The 16,109-nt window shown below is 49.1% G+C and overlaps 1 protein-coding gene across 2 annotated transcripts in view; it reads right to left on the reverse strand.

Annotated features, from left to right (window-relative positions):
* The window catches only part of CEP164 (centrosomal protein 164), a 70,058-nt gene that overhangs the window by 34,778 nt on the left and 19,171 nt on the right, over positions 1-16,109 (reverse strand). Inside the window, exons 5-9 of one of the 2 annotated variants that reach the window (XM_018059733.1) lie at positions 12,927-13,131; positions 8,729-10,390; positions 5,118-5,273; positions 4,605-4,739; positions 3,905-3,982 (exon numbers count right to left, since the gene is read on the reverse strand). In XM_018059733.1, coding sequence (XP_017915222.1) covers positions 3,905-3,982; positions 4,605-4,739; positions 5,118-5,273; positions 8,729-10,390; positions 12,927-13,131 — 2,236 coding nt within the window. The remainder of the gene's footprint in view (positions 1-3,904; positions 3,983-4,604; positions 4,740-5,117; positions 5,274-8,728; positions 10,391-12,926; positions 13,132-16,109) is intronic. The other variant, XM_013969468.2, reaches the window with a different exon arrangement.

Here is a 16,109-nt window from a genome sequence, read left to right on the forward strand (position 1 = left end):
TCCCTTTTTTTGTTGACATTTATATTATAAAGTAAAAATTAACTCTTCCAAGTCATAGTACATTATCATAGGTCCATATGGGGATTTTCAATTCACCAGCTGAAGCAGGGACCAAGTATCCACTCTAGCCAGAACCTGGGAAAACCCAGGGAAGAAAGAAGCACAGTGAGACCTGCCAGCATATCCTCCGGTCCCAGCGTGGCTCAATCACTCACCTATTCATCCTCTCAAGAGAAAGTGAAAGTCACTCAGTTGTGTCTGACTCTTCACGACCCCATGGACTTAGCTACAAGGCTCCTCTGTCCATGGAATTCTCCAAGCCAGAATACTGGAGTGGGTAGCCGTTTCCTTCTTCAGGGGATCTTCCTAACCCAGGGATCAAACCCAAGTCTCCTGCATTGCAGGCGGATTCTTTACCATCTGATCCAGTGGATCTTACCAACCCAGGAATCGAACTGGGGTCTCCTGCATTGCAGTGGATTCTTCACCAGCTCAGCTACCAGGGAAGCCCCTCATCCTCTCAACTGCTCAGCAAAATACACCCATGTATTTCCTAAGCACCACAACAAGCCAGGTGAAGGACACACAGGCATGAATAGGCCAGAATCTTTACTCTCGATTTGCTCGGTCTCGGGGAGACTGCCCTTTCTCCAAAAGCCAGTGAGTCCTCCTGACACTGTATTCCTATTCATGGTCATCCTTCCAGGCTCAGAACCTGACCTACTGCTTCCAACAGCATCGTAACATCTTAATGGCAAATGAGAACAAAAAAAGTTATCATTTCAAAAGCATCAAAGAGACAGAAGGCTATGGATTTAATGCCAACAGACCATGCCCCACTTGAAAGGAAGAGTTTCAAAGTACACCCAAATTAGGTTGATGACACTCAGAAAAAAGTGTCACACATGGCAGAAAGCGTCATAGTCATAATCAAAGCATACATGATTGAGCAGAGCCCAAAACGGAGACAGTTTCTGAGGCAACAGAGACAGCTCGGGGACTCCCCAGGTGGTCCAATGGTTAAGAATCCGCCTTCCAACGCAAGGGACATGGGTTCGAACCCTGGTTGGGGAACTAAGATCCCACATGTTATGGGGCAGCTATAAGCCTGCATGCCACAACTAGAGAAACCCCTGCACCCTGCAACGAAGACCCAACACAGCCAAAAGTAACCTTAAAAAATAAAGCCAGACAGCCTAAGTATAAAATGGGACCCACCTAATGGCTAGAGTGGGGTCAGCTGAAAAAGCCCACCTACATCTCAGGACATGAATTTAAGCAACCTCCAGAAGATGGTGAAGGACAGCGAAGCCTGAGATGCTGCAGTCCATGGGGGCAAAGAGTCGAGCACAACTGAGAGGCTAAACGACACCTCAGGGGTCAGCGAGCATCCTCAATCTCTGCCAGCCTGAGACCTTCCCCTGGCTCTCGAGGAGAGCTGACGACCACAAAGCAAAAGTCAGAAACAGTAAGGGCGTGAAAAGGGATGATAAGGATATAATACTAAAAGATAATAAGGAAACAGTGAAATCCATGATACACACACTATTGTTTCATTGGTCAGTTTTATGACCATTCTAATAAATGTGAGTGATCTCTTCATTTGAAAGTGTTTAAAGTCTAAGAGAATTTTCTACTTTATGGAAAGCTTAACTGACCTGGCAATCAATATTTCAATGTTTGGGGAAATCTGAGTTGCTGACTTCATGATGTATTGGTTGTTTGAATACTCTGAACTGAACTGAAGGGTGCCCAGTTTCTCAGTCGTGTCCAACTCTGCAACTCCATGAATCACAGCACGCCAGGCCTCCCTGTCCATCACCAACTCCTGGAGGTCACTCAAATTCATGTCCATCAAGTGGGTGATGCCATCCAGCCACCCCATCCTCTGTCATCCCCTTCTCCTCCTGCCCCCAATCCCTCCCAGCATCAGGGTCTTTTCCAATGAGTCAACTCTTCACATCAGGTGGCCAAAGTATTGGAGTTTCAGCTTTTGCATCAGTCCTTCCAATGAACACCCAGGACTATCTCCTTTAGGATGGACTGGCTGGATCTCCCCGCAGTCCAGGGGACTCTTAAGAGTCTTCTCAAACATCACAGTTCAAAACCATCAATTCTTCGACACTCAGCTTTCTTTACAGTCCGACTCTCACATCCATATGTGACTACTGGAAAAACCATAGCCTTGACTAGACGGACCTTTAGAGAAAGCTTACTTGTCAAAAAATTACTAAATTAGACAGTAGGCCAAGAACAAATAGTAGGCAATGTGCCTTTTTCAGTAGAAAATTGCATTGGAGGCTTTAGCTATTACAATGACATGATGAGTTTTAGGTTTTGTCTGTTCGTTTTAAAGAACATTCTGGTGGGAGTGGAGGCCAGACCAAGGAAAGAGATGAGAAGCAACACAACTGCTGGGGGCACAGCCTGGAAGCTCTTCCCATCCACAGTCTGCGTCTTTGTCCAAGCTGTTCACTTGCCTAAAACATCCCTTCCACTCCCACGTCTAAAACTTAACTATTTCTCTTCAAGATCCAGGTCAAATGTCATCTCTTCCAAGTTCTCCCTGATCTCTCGGCAGGTAATTTCTCTCCCCTCTAAGGACTTCCCTGGTGGCCTGGTGGCTAAGCCTCTGCTCTCCCAGTGCAGGGGCCCCCGTTCAATCTCTGATCAGGGAACTAGATTCCACATGCCTCAACTAAAAGATTCCCTGTGCCACAACCAAGACCTGGTGCAACCAAATAAATAAATTCTGAACAGCATAGCTGTGCTAGAGCTCTTTACACACCCTCCCCTGCTTGAAAACTTCCTAAATATTCATTTATTCAGCACATACTGAGGGCTCACCAGAGTACCCAGCAATCTTCCGCTCTGACCGCACACTCCTGGAGGCCACCCTGGACCACACCTTACCAGTGTTCAGGTCGCCCACAGAGTCCAGCACACGGCTGCCCCACAGCCAGCACTCAACGGACGTTAAGAATCTGGATGGCGGGACTTCCCTGGCAGTCCAGTGCTAAGACTCTGAACTCCCAATTCAGGGAGCCCAGGTTTGATCCCTGGTTGGGAACTACATCCCACATGCTGAAACTAAAGAGCCTGCATACCACAATGAAGTCTGAAGATCCTGAGTGCTACAACCAAGATCTAACACAGCCAAATAAAAAAAATTTTTTAATTTAAAAAAAAAAAGAATGAATCCAGATGGAATTACACTTCCATTTACACCCTCCGATGGCTCCCAACGCCTGTGTAATTCAATCCCAGCTTCTCACCCGGCACTCAGGCCTTCCATGACCCAGCCCAACCCACCTCCACAGCCCCACCTCCCGACCCTCCGCCACATGTGCCTGAGCTCCAGGTGAAAGAATGGCCCTCGTCCTCCCCTCCTGCCTCTGCCCATTCAGTGCCCTGCAGCAGGCTCTCTCCTCACCGCTCGCCTCTGCGCACCCAGCCATGCTACCGTTCTTCCTGGCTCACCTCAGGTGTCAGATTCTCACTAAAGCCTTTCCAAACAGACGGGACACCCCCAAATTCTGCCCCCCAACAGCACTGTGGTTTACTCCCCGGATGGACTCCCTGCATTCTATCCTTGTGTTCTGGGTCTTTTATGAGACTATAAACTCTTCGAGGGCAGGAATCACAGCTAACTGAGGCTTGTACGGCTGAGAGTGAAGTGCCTCACATAGAAAGAGCTGATAAATGGCGGTTCTTTGATAAATGTGTAAATGGATGAATTCCTTTCCCCGCTTGTACTTCCCCCAACCCCAGGAACCCCATCTGGACAGGACCGGGACTAAAGAGTTCTCTTTCCAAATATGTCTCCCTGAGAAGAAAGGCTTAGGAAGGAAGGAGGGAGCCTGCCAGGCTGAGATGTCTGTCTGCAGGTGCTTCAGGCTCTTACCTCATACTCAAAGTCACCCCCCAGCGCCCCGATGTCCAGGTGCAGGTTCCTAAGAAGCTCACTTGAGCTGCGGACACTCTGAAAATGAAAAGGATCACAAGGAAACTGGTCAGCCCCGGGTGCAGGACCAGAAGCTCCTCACAGGTGCAAGAGCTCCACTTCCTGGGTCAGACCCAGCAGGGATACAGGCTGGGCAAACAATGAAGCCGTGGGCTGGAAAACCGCTTTCACTGATTTTCAAAGTAGCACAGAGGTTAAACCAGAAAGTTAAAACAGCTCAAGCACCCACCAACAGATGAACGGCTGAATAGAATGTGGTAATTTCATACAACGAAATACTATCCAGTCACACATGCTACAAAACACTACGCTATATGAAGGAAGACAGACACACAAGAGGACAAAGACAGTATGATGCCAAGTATATGAAATATCTAGAGCAGGCAAATCCACAGAGACAGGGAGCAGATCAGGGACTGGGGGGTACAGAGCGTCTCTGGGATTATGAACAAGCTTTGGAGACAGATGGTGATGAAGACTGTATAACACTGTGAGGGTAGTTAAGGCCACTGAACTGTACACTTAAAAGTGGTTAAAATGGTAACTTTCACGGTGTATATATTTGAGCACAATTAAAAAAAAAAAAAGGTTTTTTAACGGCCCAGAGGATTTTCAGGCCAAGAAAAGGCTTCGTTCTTACCTGGTTGTCACTCTCTGCCTCATCCTCCTCGTTGGTCTCCTCCCCTAAAGCCAAGAGGCTGAGAGCGTTCTTGTCCTCATGGATGGAGCCCAGGAGACCTTTTGCATAAGCAGAAGGCTTGAGACCCTGTGACGGCTCCAAAAGGAAGGAAGGTCAGAGCACTTAGTGGGAAGACCCTCAGCATGCTTTCACGTCTGTCAAGATGGCGCCTAGAGCGAGGCCACCATGTCTGAGAAGCTGACCCAGCAGCTCCAGCTCACACTGGTCCCTCCCTGTCCAACTCCTACTGCCCTGGCCGCAGGGACTGGGAAATGAGCCCTGAGTCTCTCTGACCATCCTCCACGGTGCACCCGTGTTCAGCATCACCCAGGTGTGACTCACCTTCTTCCACACCATATGAGTGTTGAGGACTCAGCCTGTGCCCTCTATTTCTCAATGGGCCACGGCTCCTAGCAAGGAACACGGAGGCCCCACGGTAACCAACTACACTGTACACAGAGAAAAAGCATTTACCAGCAAGAGTTCTCCGAGCTGACTGGACTCCACCGAGCTCCCCAGGCTCACACTCTGAGGTCCACGAAGAGCAGAGGCCGGGGCATCCACCAGGCCCCTTAACGGGGCCAGGCCCCCAAGAGGAACGTGGACGGGGGCTAACGAGGGGCCCGGGGCCTGGGCAACAGAAAACATCCTGTTAGAAACCCAAGCAACCACAGGGCTCTAAGTGTGGAGATGGATGTAAAAATAAAACATCTAAGTCCTGCCCGCTCAAATTTAAACCACCTCCGTTCAGAGGCTGCTAATGAAACACAACATCCCGAAGTCAGCATTGTGCCAACCACGTGAGAATCACGGGCTGGTTTCCAGATTCTCGTAACTCTGCTGCTATCTCCCAGCAAGCAGCTCTTCCACGTCTGGAGAAGCTGCCCAGGGCCCTACTCTCCCTTCTGAAGCCACAGAGGAAGCTGGGGAGGGGGTGGGGAGCAGAGACAAAAGCCTCATCTCCCAGCATGAGAAGACTCAATACATAAAGCTGAAAACTGACGAATCAAGAAAAAGCAGCCTAAGCATGTTATTTACAAATATGGAAGCGGACACCAGAATAAAGGCATTGCCGTGGTGGAGGTGGGAGGGGTACCCACACCGGAGAACTGCTATATTTTGTTTTGCACCTTTTGGCTTGTCGTGGCATTGTTTAATATGGGCATGTATTACTTTGATTAAAATAAATATTCACTCTGAAAAACACTCATGAGGGTAATTCCCTGGCGGTCCCGTGGTTAGGGCCCCATGCTTCTACTGCAGGGGGCATGGGTTCAGTTCCTGCTCAGGAAACTAAGGTCCCACATGCCACACTGCGTGGCCAAAAAAAGGAAAAAAAAATGTGAGAAACAGAAGAACTCTTTCTGCTCCCCACTGAGGAGCAAAGAGGCTGGAGAGAGATCAGCCAGAGGACTACAGCGCCCGCTCCTCTATCCTGTTCTCGGGATGGCAGGCTTCACGCTGGTGAGGACTGGGGAGAGACACCAGAGGATGGCAGAATCTGTGAGACTTGGGCCACTCACAGAATCCTGGATTCTCGGTTTACTCATCTGCAAATCACAGATGATATGTGCATGCTACTTAAGGTCTGCTGAGAACTTCAAATGAGATACTGAATGTAACAAGCATGTGTGCACAGCCCGGGCTACCCCAGTGCACGTGTGTGAGGTCCAGGTTCCCCCAGAGCATGTGTGCGCGGCCCGGGCTATCCCAGTGCACGTGTGTGAGGTCCAGGTTCCCCCAGAGCATGTGTGCGCGGCCCGGGCTACCCCAGTGCACGTGTGTGAGGTCCAGGTTCCCCCAGAGCATGTGTGCGCAGCCTGGGCTACCCCAGCGCATGTGTGTGGCCTGGGCTACCCCAGTGCTATGGAATTGCTATCATGACAGATTAGTATTACAATGATCTGGGCTTAGAAACTGAGGCAGGAGAGCATTTTGGTTACGGTTTACAATGAGCTCCTCAAAATCCATTTCTTAAACTTAAAATGTGTATAAAACAAAAATTCCATTCCTCTCTAATCCCACAGTGACTGAAAAGAGAAAGAGGAACCTGAGAGGGTCAAGATGAGAGGTTCCGGTGGCCTATCTTCTTACCTGTGGCCGGGCCTGAGGCCAGACCATTGGGTAGGTCCGAAACACAACCTGTTTGTGCCCGGGAAGGGCATTAGACTCCCAGCTGAAAGGCGATATGAGATGGCCCACTGCCACCCCCACCCCTGAAATCTTTGTATTGGGTCGGCTAAAAGTTCGTTTGGGGTTTTCTGTATCATTTTATGGAAAAAGCCCAACTTTTTGGCCAACCCAAAGAGATTGCCAGTCATCTAGCCTGTTGCAGGGTATCTTCTCGAGGCAGAAAAGGAGCTGAAAATAATAAAACTGGCCAACATTGCCTGAGCCCTGGGCTCCTGGGTAAAAGCACCTGTCTCATTCCACTCTCAAAACCATCTGAGGCCCCAGTCCCCACAAGAGCAAATGGAGATTGGTGAGGTCAAGGCCTCTGCCTGCCCCAAATCGCGAGGCCAGCAACCACAGGAGTCGATATAAAAAGCAGGGCAGTGTCTCAGCCAGTATCTCACACTGCCTCCTGGCTGTGGCGGAAAAGGAGCCCAGGAGAGCTGCTCTGCGGTGCACTGTGCGGAAACCTGACTGGCTCCTCCCAGCCACCCAGCCCACCCAGCAGATCAGTGAGCAAAATTCTTCCCACATCGTATTCATGGAAAATTACAGACTCCTGACATGGCTAATTTGCTAACATGCTGGGGGCCTGAGGGAGGGGGACATGCCCGCTGAGGGCTTTGTTCTCCCAGGCCTTTACCACATCAGCAGTTAGTAGGGAAATTATACATCCCTGGCTCCTAGCTGATCAGCTTCTATAGATGGCCATTAACTTTGGCTAAGAGCTGTGCGTGGCGTTGTCCTTCAGAACGGATAAACTTGCCACCATTGGGCTAATTAAAACTTTGCAGGATAATCTGCAGCTTATCTGATGTTTATAGTGCTACAGGGGTTATTAGAGCTAATGGAGAACCCAGGCATGACAGCAATTAGGAACTGAGGTAACAACTGAGTAAAGCCACAGCTGGGCAATAGCAAAAGAAGCCAGGGAAATGCAGATAAACCCCATGGTCTGTGATCCTATTTGACTTCTGAATGAAGAAGGTGGTGACTCTTTAAAGGGACAAAGGGCCCCGAATGACAGGGCAAGCCCACTCTTTGGTAGATCCCACTAGGGGAGGAAGTGGTCTGTGCAAATCTGACACAGGCTATTCACATGGTTCTGGAAACCCTGGGAAGGAAGGAGCAGCAGCAGCCACTGAGCAGAAGACAGTCCAGGCTTCAGCCTCTCCTCTCAGGTGGCGCTAGTGGTAAAGAACCTGCATGTCAGTGCAGGAGACGTGAGAAGCTCAAGTTCGATTCCTGGGTCAGAAGTAGGGAATGGCAACCCACTCCAGTATTCTTGCTGGGAAAATTCCATGGACAGAGGAGTCTGGTGGGCTACAGCCCAGGGGATCGCCAAGAATCGGACACAACTGAGCAAGTGAGCACACCATAGGACGGTATTAACTCTCTGTGCTAAGTCACTTCACGTCTGAGTCTCTGTGACCCTAAGCACTGTAACTCACTAATTCTGTGTGATTCTGAGAAGGGACTAAGTTCAGAGGCTGGGGGCAGGGTGTCTGCTGGGGAGGACCTCTCTATACTGTCAGCTGATGGGGAAGGCGTCCTGAATCCTGGAACAGTACCCACATCCTGCATGAACGCCATGACCTGTGCCACCTTACTCACCCTCAAAACAGACCATCTTCAGGGCATGGAAAGCACCCGTGAATTACGGTCAGATCAAGGGAAGTGAAGCCCAGACACCCTCCGCCCCCATCTTGTAGGTGATGGGGTAGAAGAAACAGGAAATGCATGTCATCCCACAAGATGGCCATCCCGGGTGGCTAAGGGCTCCCCGGTCACCGAGGAAGGACAGGCACCAGGAAAGCTGACCTGATGGCTGGGTTAAGACTGTCAGCACAGCCTGCTCCCTCCCTGCCGAGTTCAGTGGGCCTGAAGGCAGTGGTGCTCTCTGAGAAGCCTACCTGGTCGAGAAGCTGCATCTTGCCTGGCTCTGCCGCAAGCCCTCTGCTGGAACTCAGCTCGACCAGCCCCTGCCTGAGGGGGCTGCTGCCTGGCAGGAGACGAGAGGCCTCCTGCACGGCCGGGGCAACGTCCACTTCTGGAGGATGCTCCCGCGGCTCCGGCCCCCAAGGCAGAAGCCCGGAGTCCGTGGCTCTGACGGCCTCGTGCTCACCCTCGCTAGACAGCCTGGAAGACTCGGTGGCCAGGCAGCAGATCACGCTGGCCAGGTCTTGGCCCGGCATCTCCTGCGCACTCTCGGGCAGCCCCAGGCCCTCTAGCCGCCGGGAGATCTTGACCATCTGCAGGATGTGCTGGTAGAACCTCTGGTCCTCAGAGTAGTCTTCGCTCTCTGAGCACTCCTCAGCGGAGCTCTGCATGGGGAGCAGCTGGGGCGCCAGGAAGGCGCTGGGGTGCTGCTCTGTGGGCCCAGGGCCTGACTCACCCACGCCCCACTCAGATCCCCGCGGGATCTGCAGGTCCCACGGGAAGTTGGTCACCTCCCCCAGGACCTCCGAGCCAAGGTGAGAGGCCAGGCTGCTGCTGCTGCTGCTGCTCTCCAAGTCAGGCTCACAGGCACTCGCCCTCCTGTCCTCTTGAGGGGGCTCTGGAGAGCCTGGGGGTGGGCTCTCCTCAACGGCAGGAGGCCCCCCAGGAGCACTCCCTGCAGGGGCGCTTTGGACCAGTTCTGAGGCTAGGGTATCAGGGGGTATTAGCAACAGCCCCTGGGGTGGACCTCCAGCTGAGGCCCCTGGAGCCTCAGGGTCATCAGGCTCGGTTTCCTTGCCGCTCCTGGAGGCGTCCTCGTAGACAAGCTTGGACACCTGCCCCATCCACAGTCCTGGGGGCTCTCTTCTCCTCCTGCCTCTGCCCACGCTCCCTGCTTCCCCAGAAATGCCCTGCCAGCTCTGGTCTTCAGCTGGGCTGCTGTCTAACAAGAACTTGCTCTTCCCAGCAAGTAGCATGGGGTCAGAAGAACAAGGGGACAGCGAGGGGGCCTCCTCGGGGGATGGTGAGGGAGTGGGGCTCTGGCCCTTGTCCCCCCTAGGGCCAGTGGAGCTCCGTTTGGCCGCGCTGTGCCTGTGCTCCTCCCTTCTCAGCTGCGGGCCCTTGAGGGCCTCCGACAGCTTCGCATGGACAGCGGCCTGCGTCTTGCTCTCTAGCGCGTCCTGCCTGCTCTGGAAGGGCCCGGTGTTGTCAGGGCCCTGCGTGACAGGTTTCAGCTGTCTGCTCCTCATCTCCAGCTCTTCTATTTCAGGGTCTGAAAACCCCAGGTAGATTTTCTCTGTCAGCGGCTGGGGTTTCTCCAGACCCTGCTGGTCATCTAATTCTGTCCTGCAGTGGGCTGGGGCCCTGCCTAAGATTTTCTCCACATCGGCAAAGATCTGGTGGGTTCGGGAAGCTTGGCCTTTGAAGAGTGGCTGCAGCTTGCTGGGCAGGGAGCCCGTGAGAGGCCTGGGGTTGTCACCCAGCACACATGGGCTCTTCCCTTTCTTAAGGGAGCCCTCAGTTCTAGCCTGTGTCTCTTGATCTAGGTCCAGATCAGCCAGCCCAGGTGCTGGGAGAGGGAACGGGCCACGGAGAAAGGAGGAAGAAGGCAGAAGGCCCTGCTCAGGCTGTGTTTCCTAGATGGGTATATAAAGAGGCAGAGAAAATGAAGACGAAGCACTGCTGACTTCCACTGGCTACCATAGCTGCTGGCAAACCCTTAGCAGAAACCCACCCTCCATTCACAGCAAAAACACAAACCAAAGAGGGAAGAAAAGCTAAACACTCCCTTGGGCTTTGTGGTTTTCTGGGCTCTAGTTTCCTTATCTACAAAGAAGAGACTTGACGAGATCCACGGCTCAGGATCCTTGCTCCACATGGCACCTTGGGGCCACCACAGTGGGTATGTGGTGGGGAAGGAGCATCGCCCAGACCCCCACTCCCAGGTTCAACCAGAGCAGCTCCGCTTCTTTAGACACTGGCCCTCCATAGAGGAACTGATGTGAAGATGGCGTCACTACCAAGAAAACGTCTGAAAATCTCCAACTAGGTTATCCTGGAAGTACCATCACGCTCTCAATTCTGTCACTGGTTAATTTCATAAAAATCTACCACTCTTATCAAGGACTATCAGAAATAATCTAAGAAGGGAAGGAAGAGGAGAAACATGAGCAGCGAGCTGAGCCTTGAACACTCAGACTAGGTCTTCTACCAAATGAGCTGGTGCTGCTCAAGAGAGGTCCACACAGTCAGGGAATCTTAGGGTAGGAAAAAAAAAAAACCCTAGGGACTTCCCTAATGGTCCAGTGGTTAAGAAGCCACCTGCCAGTGCAGGGATATGGGTTCAATCCCTGGTCCAGGAAGATCCCACATGGCACAGAGCAACTCAGCCCATGTGTCGCCAACTACTGAGCCTGCACATCTGTGGTGGAGAAGCCACCACAAAGAGAAGCTTATACACTGTGACGGAGGGTAGCCTCCAAGAATGCCCACATTCAGCAACGAAGACCTAGTACAGCCATAAAGAAAGAGAAAAATTCCTAAAAGATCAACCACAGTCTTCAAATGCTCACACTAAACTCCACCCAGCTCTCCTCCAGGGAGCCCAAACTACCTGAGCCCAGATCACCCACCTGGTCAGGTCTGCCCCAAAAAAACTCAGGTTTCAGGCACCTGTCCTGAGCCCTAAGATCCAGACTGGTAGCCCAGGCCTGTCCACTTGCCCTAAGCTCTTGAACCACAGGAGGAATCCTTTGTAACAGGGAGCTCCAGGAACTCAGTCAAATACCCAGAACTAGGTCTATTACCCAACTCTCCAGCACAGAACCCTCACTTCATTCCCTCTCTCACCTGCAGTCATGTCAGAGACTACCCAGATGCCGACTGTCATCTAAAATAGGCCCCGACAGGAACTCCCCAATGGTCCAGTGGTTAAGACCACTTGCACACTTTCAGTGCAAGGGGAGCAGGTTCCATCCCTGCTCAGGGAACTAAGATCCCACAAGCCTTGCGACAAAAAAAAAAAAGAAAAGAAAAGAAAAGAAACTAAAATAGTATGAGATTAGTGAAAAGCCCATTATTCATATTTTACCTTGCAAATTCTTGCCATTAGAAAATTCAGCCTCTTTGGAAATGACATGTCCTCTTTTCTCCACCAGAAGAAATGGGTTTGCTATCTTATTTCTTAGAACCATGACTAGTAATATGGGGTGGGGGTGGGGGTATGGAGGAAGCCTATCGGTAGAGCTTGGAAATGATAAAAAGGATAAATTCATCAGCAACCATCCAACACCAGAACTGACACTTTGGGAAGGAAGGCAAATGGGGGAATTTTTGCTGAGAAGTAAGCATCTGGCGCCGGTGGTAAATAAAGACCATAAATAAGAGAGCAAATCAACTCGACCACTGAGAAGGTTGAGAAGGTATTCCCAGTGCTTCCCGCCAGGCTGACCTGGGTTCCCAAGCCCCTCCCTCTCTGCAGCATGGCCCACCTGCCTCACACCTGGAGGGACACAAGACAGTAATGGGAAAGAGTATTTTCAAGTCTTGAGTGAGAAAGCTGCTTGGGGAATAAGCTGAGGGCACCGCAATCAAACGTCGGTGTCCACCACGAACCAAGGACATCGGCCGCAAAGACCATCCACGGGAGCAGATAAAGCCTCAGACTTTTCTTTTTGGATCTTGAAGCCACTGGTGTTCTGACAACCGAATTATGGCCCATGAGACATCCAAGAATCCGTACCACTAGGACACACAATGAACCCACTCGGGGCAGGCCTGGCTTGGAAAGGAGAGCGGAGGCACTTGCTCCTCTAGGCTCTCTGCCCTCTGCCAACTGCTCCCTGAGACCCGGCTCTCCATAGAGGCAGACGGCATCAGTTATCGGACCACTGCAAAACCCTGTCCCTGGTGGGGCACTCACTCACTGACCCCGTTATGTTATATATGCCTCCCAATAGGGAGGGGGGCAGAAACTGCTTAGCAATAGTAAGCACTAGTTCTAGAAGCTAAAAGGAAAACCTGCCAGAAAACAGATACAATTCAGATGATGTACTATCACAAACGTACTATTGTTGTTGGTCTTAATCGCCCAGCTATAAACAGACAGAGGTTCCCAATACCCCCTCAGGTTTCAGGCCTGGTCTCTCCGGGAGCTGGCACCCACTAACTCACCAGGGGACTCTTGGAGGTCTCTTTATCCTTCTTGTTTTTCTTTTCCTTTTTCTTTTTCTTTTCTTTCTTCTTAGTGGCCCCAGGAGTTGACAGCTTGCCCCGCTCTTGGATCACCAAGTTCCGATAGTGTTCATCACAGGGGTGGTCCCACGTGGACTGCCCGTTGGCAAAATTGAAATAGTAAATATCACCTGTGATGTCCTGGCTGGGGGATGAGCAGAGGTCACAAGTTAGTCCCTGCTCAGGTCCAAAGCTACGCAGGAAAAAAGAAAAACAACAAGGAAGCAGAAAAGAGGGAAGAATTGTGGGGAGAGGGAAAGAGGGAGAGAGGAAGAAGAAGAGAAGAAAGAATTAACACAAAACTGGTTAGATGTGGCTAAGAATAAGGAGTTAGGTTAGATAGAAACAACCAAATAGGATATTAAGGACTTCTCACATGGAGATGTTTAATCATTAGGTTTCCCGAGAATTCATGCTAGACTAAAGAAGGAAAACTTGATTTCAGATGGATAAATACAAACGCTATGATGTCTTGGAGACAAATTCTAGGATAGACGTTGCTGAATATTTTCATAAATGATCTAAAGAAAAAAATATGTTGTGAAAGTTCTGATTTTGCAAAAGACTCTAAACACATAAGAGGCAACAATCCAAGTTAGTGTGGTCAATCAACAATAAAAGAAAATAATGTAGATGGGCCTCAAGAATCTGTTTCAGTATGGCGAAAATAAGTCTAAAATAAGTCATTCATCCCATCCACCATTATCGGTAATCCATTAGGACAGCTAATAGGAAAAAACCCATCACAATAGCAATCAACGTGAAAGATAAAATACCCAGGAATAAATTGTGTGCAGGACCTTCATAAAGTTTCACTGAAAATTCAAGGGGTGGGGATGGGGAACAACTGGTAAGACACCCTGTGTTCCTGAATAGGATTCAAGTCTGTAAACATGACAATAATCCTCAAATTAATATATAAATCCAATACAATCCTAATCGAGCTCCTTATGAAACTTGACCTTGTCTTGGCCAAGAAGCACATGAGAAGATGTTCAACATCACTCAACATTAGGGAAATGAAAATTAAAACCACCATGAAATGCCACTTCACACCCATTAACACAACTATTATCAAAAGAGCAGAAAATAACAAGCGCTGGCGAGGATGTAGAGAAACTGGAACTCCTGTACACTACTGGTGGGAACATAAAGTGGTACGGCCAAAGTGAACAACAGTGCGACAGTTCCTCAAAAAGTTAGAATTACCGAAGTTCCCTGGTGGTCCAGTGGTTAAGAATCTGCCTGCCAATGCAGGGGACACAGGTTCAATCCCTGGTTCAGGAAGATCTCACATGCCACGGAACAACTAAGCCCTGTGCCACACCTACTGAGGCCCCTGCACCCTAAAGCCCGTGCTCCGCAACAAGAGAAGCCACCGCAATGAGGTGCCTGCGCACCACAACTAGAGTAGCCCCTGCTCTCTGCAACCAAAGAATGCCTGCGCACAGCAACGAAGACCCAGTACAGGCAAAAACAAAAATAAATTTTAAAGATATAGCACCATATTAAAAATCTGAATTACCATATAAACCAGCAATTCTACCTCTAGGTGTACACCCCAAAAAATTGAAAGCAGGAATTCAAACAGGTTATTTGTACACCGATGTTCATAGCATGTTATTCACATAGCCAACAGAAAGAGAAATTCTCAGAGGCCAGAAACAGAAAGAAAGCATGAAATCTGAGTAATAAGTGCATGAACTGACAGGTAGGGATCTGGCCTGGATATAGGCCCAGGGAACTTGAGTTTAGATGCCAATCTAGAACAAAATGTGGCCTTAGGGGGTCGTAAGTTTGGAAACTAAAACTGAGACCCTACACATATCTGGGGCTCTTCAGGCTGTTCTCGCCATGAATAAAAAGCCCTAGTGGGGCACGGAAGTAGCAAGGAAGCACATCGCCCACTCCAGGTTCTAGGTGGGGAAAATAAAATTTAATGAAAAACTGAAACCCCAAGACATATGTACATAGAGTCCAAATGTGGTAAGAAAATGCCAGGTCCAGGAAATTAATGTAAAAATTTAGTCCTAAAGCACTAAAAAATCCTTGGCAGAAACCACTGTAAGGCTACTCAACAACCCAGGAATGAGACACTCACAAAAAATAAACCACTGCAGAAAATGAATTCACAAAATGCACAATGAATAATTACAAACCATGTGAGGAAACACTTCACCATGAGGGAAAATCAGTAACACAATGAAAAGAACTGAGAGTAGAACAACCAAAAGAAGACTAAAAATAACAATATTTTAAATTATCGGAGGGACAAAAGGAGGAGAATCCATAATGAAAGAACAGAACTCTTTAAAAATAAATAAATAAACCTACACACATTGACAAGAACTTAAGGGGACTTCCCTGGTGGTCCAGTGGTTAAGACTCCACACTCCTAATGCCGGGGGCCTGGGCTCAATCCCTGGCCAGGGAACTAAGATCCCACATGCCACAACTAAACCCACACACCACAACTGGAGAAGCGGGCATGCCACAACAAAGGTCCACTGCAGCCAAAACGAAAAATAAAATTAAAAAAAAAGAACATAAGAGAACTTGTAGGAATTCATAGTCATTAAATTCAAAAACAAACAAACAAACAAAAACAAAAACACGTTGATTAAGCAGCAGATTTGACATAGAGGAAACAAACAGTGAATTGGGAAATATATATGCTAAAGAAAATTAAAAGTCATTTTTAAAATATGAAACAGAAGTTAAGAGACATGGTGGATAAAAATAACTAGGTCTAATATATTTATAGTAAGAGTTATAGAAAAGAAAATGATAATGGTTGAGAAGTTTTCAAAACTAAAGAGAGACATGAGTCCTCAGAGTAAGAAAGCATTCCAATTCCTGTACACAGTAAATAAAAGTGAATCCACACCTACATTTACTGTAGTGAAATTACAGGACACCAAAGATTAAAAACAAAATGAAAACAACCAGAGGGGAAAAAATTGATTACCTACAGAGGAACAACTAATGAAGCCAAAAAACATGTCTTATTAGCAAACCCAGCAGACAGAAGATCATGGTACATAATATACAACATTGTCAAAGGGCTGTTTGACAAATCTGTACGCAACTAAACCATTATTCAAGAGTGAGTCCAGGAAATTC

The sequence above is a fragment of the Capra hircus genome, chromosome 15, assembly GCF_001704415.2.
Source record: "Capra hircus breed San Clemente chromosome 15, ASM170441v1, whole genome shotgun sequence".
Taxonomy (NCBI): domain Eukaryota; kingdom Metazoa; phylum Chordata; class Mammalia; order Artiodactyla; family Bovidae; genus Capra; species Capra hircus.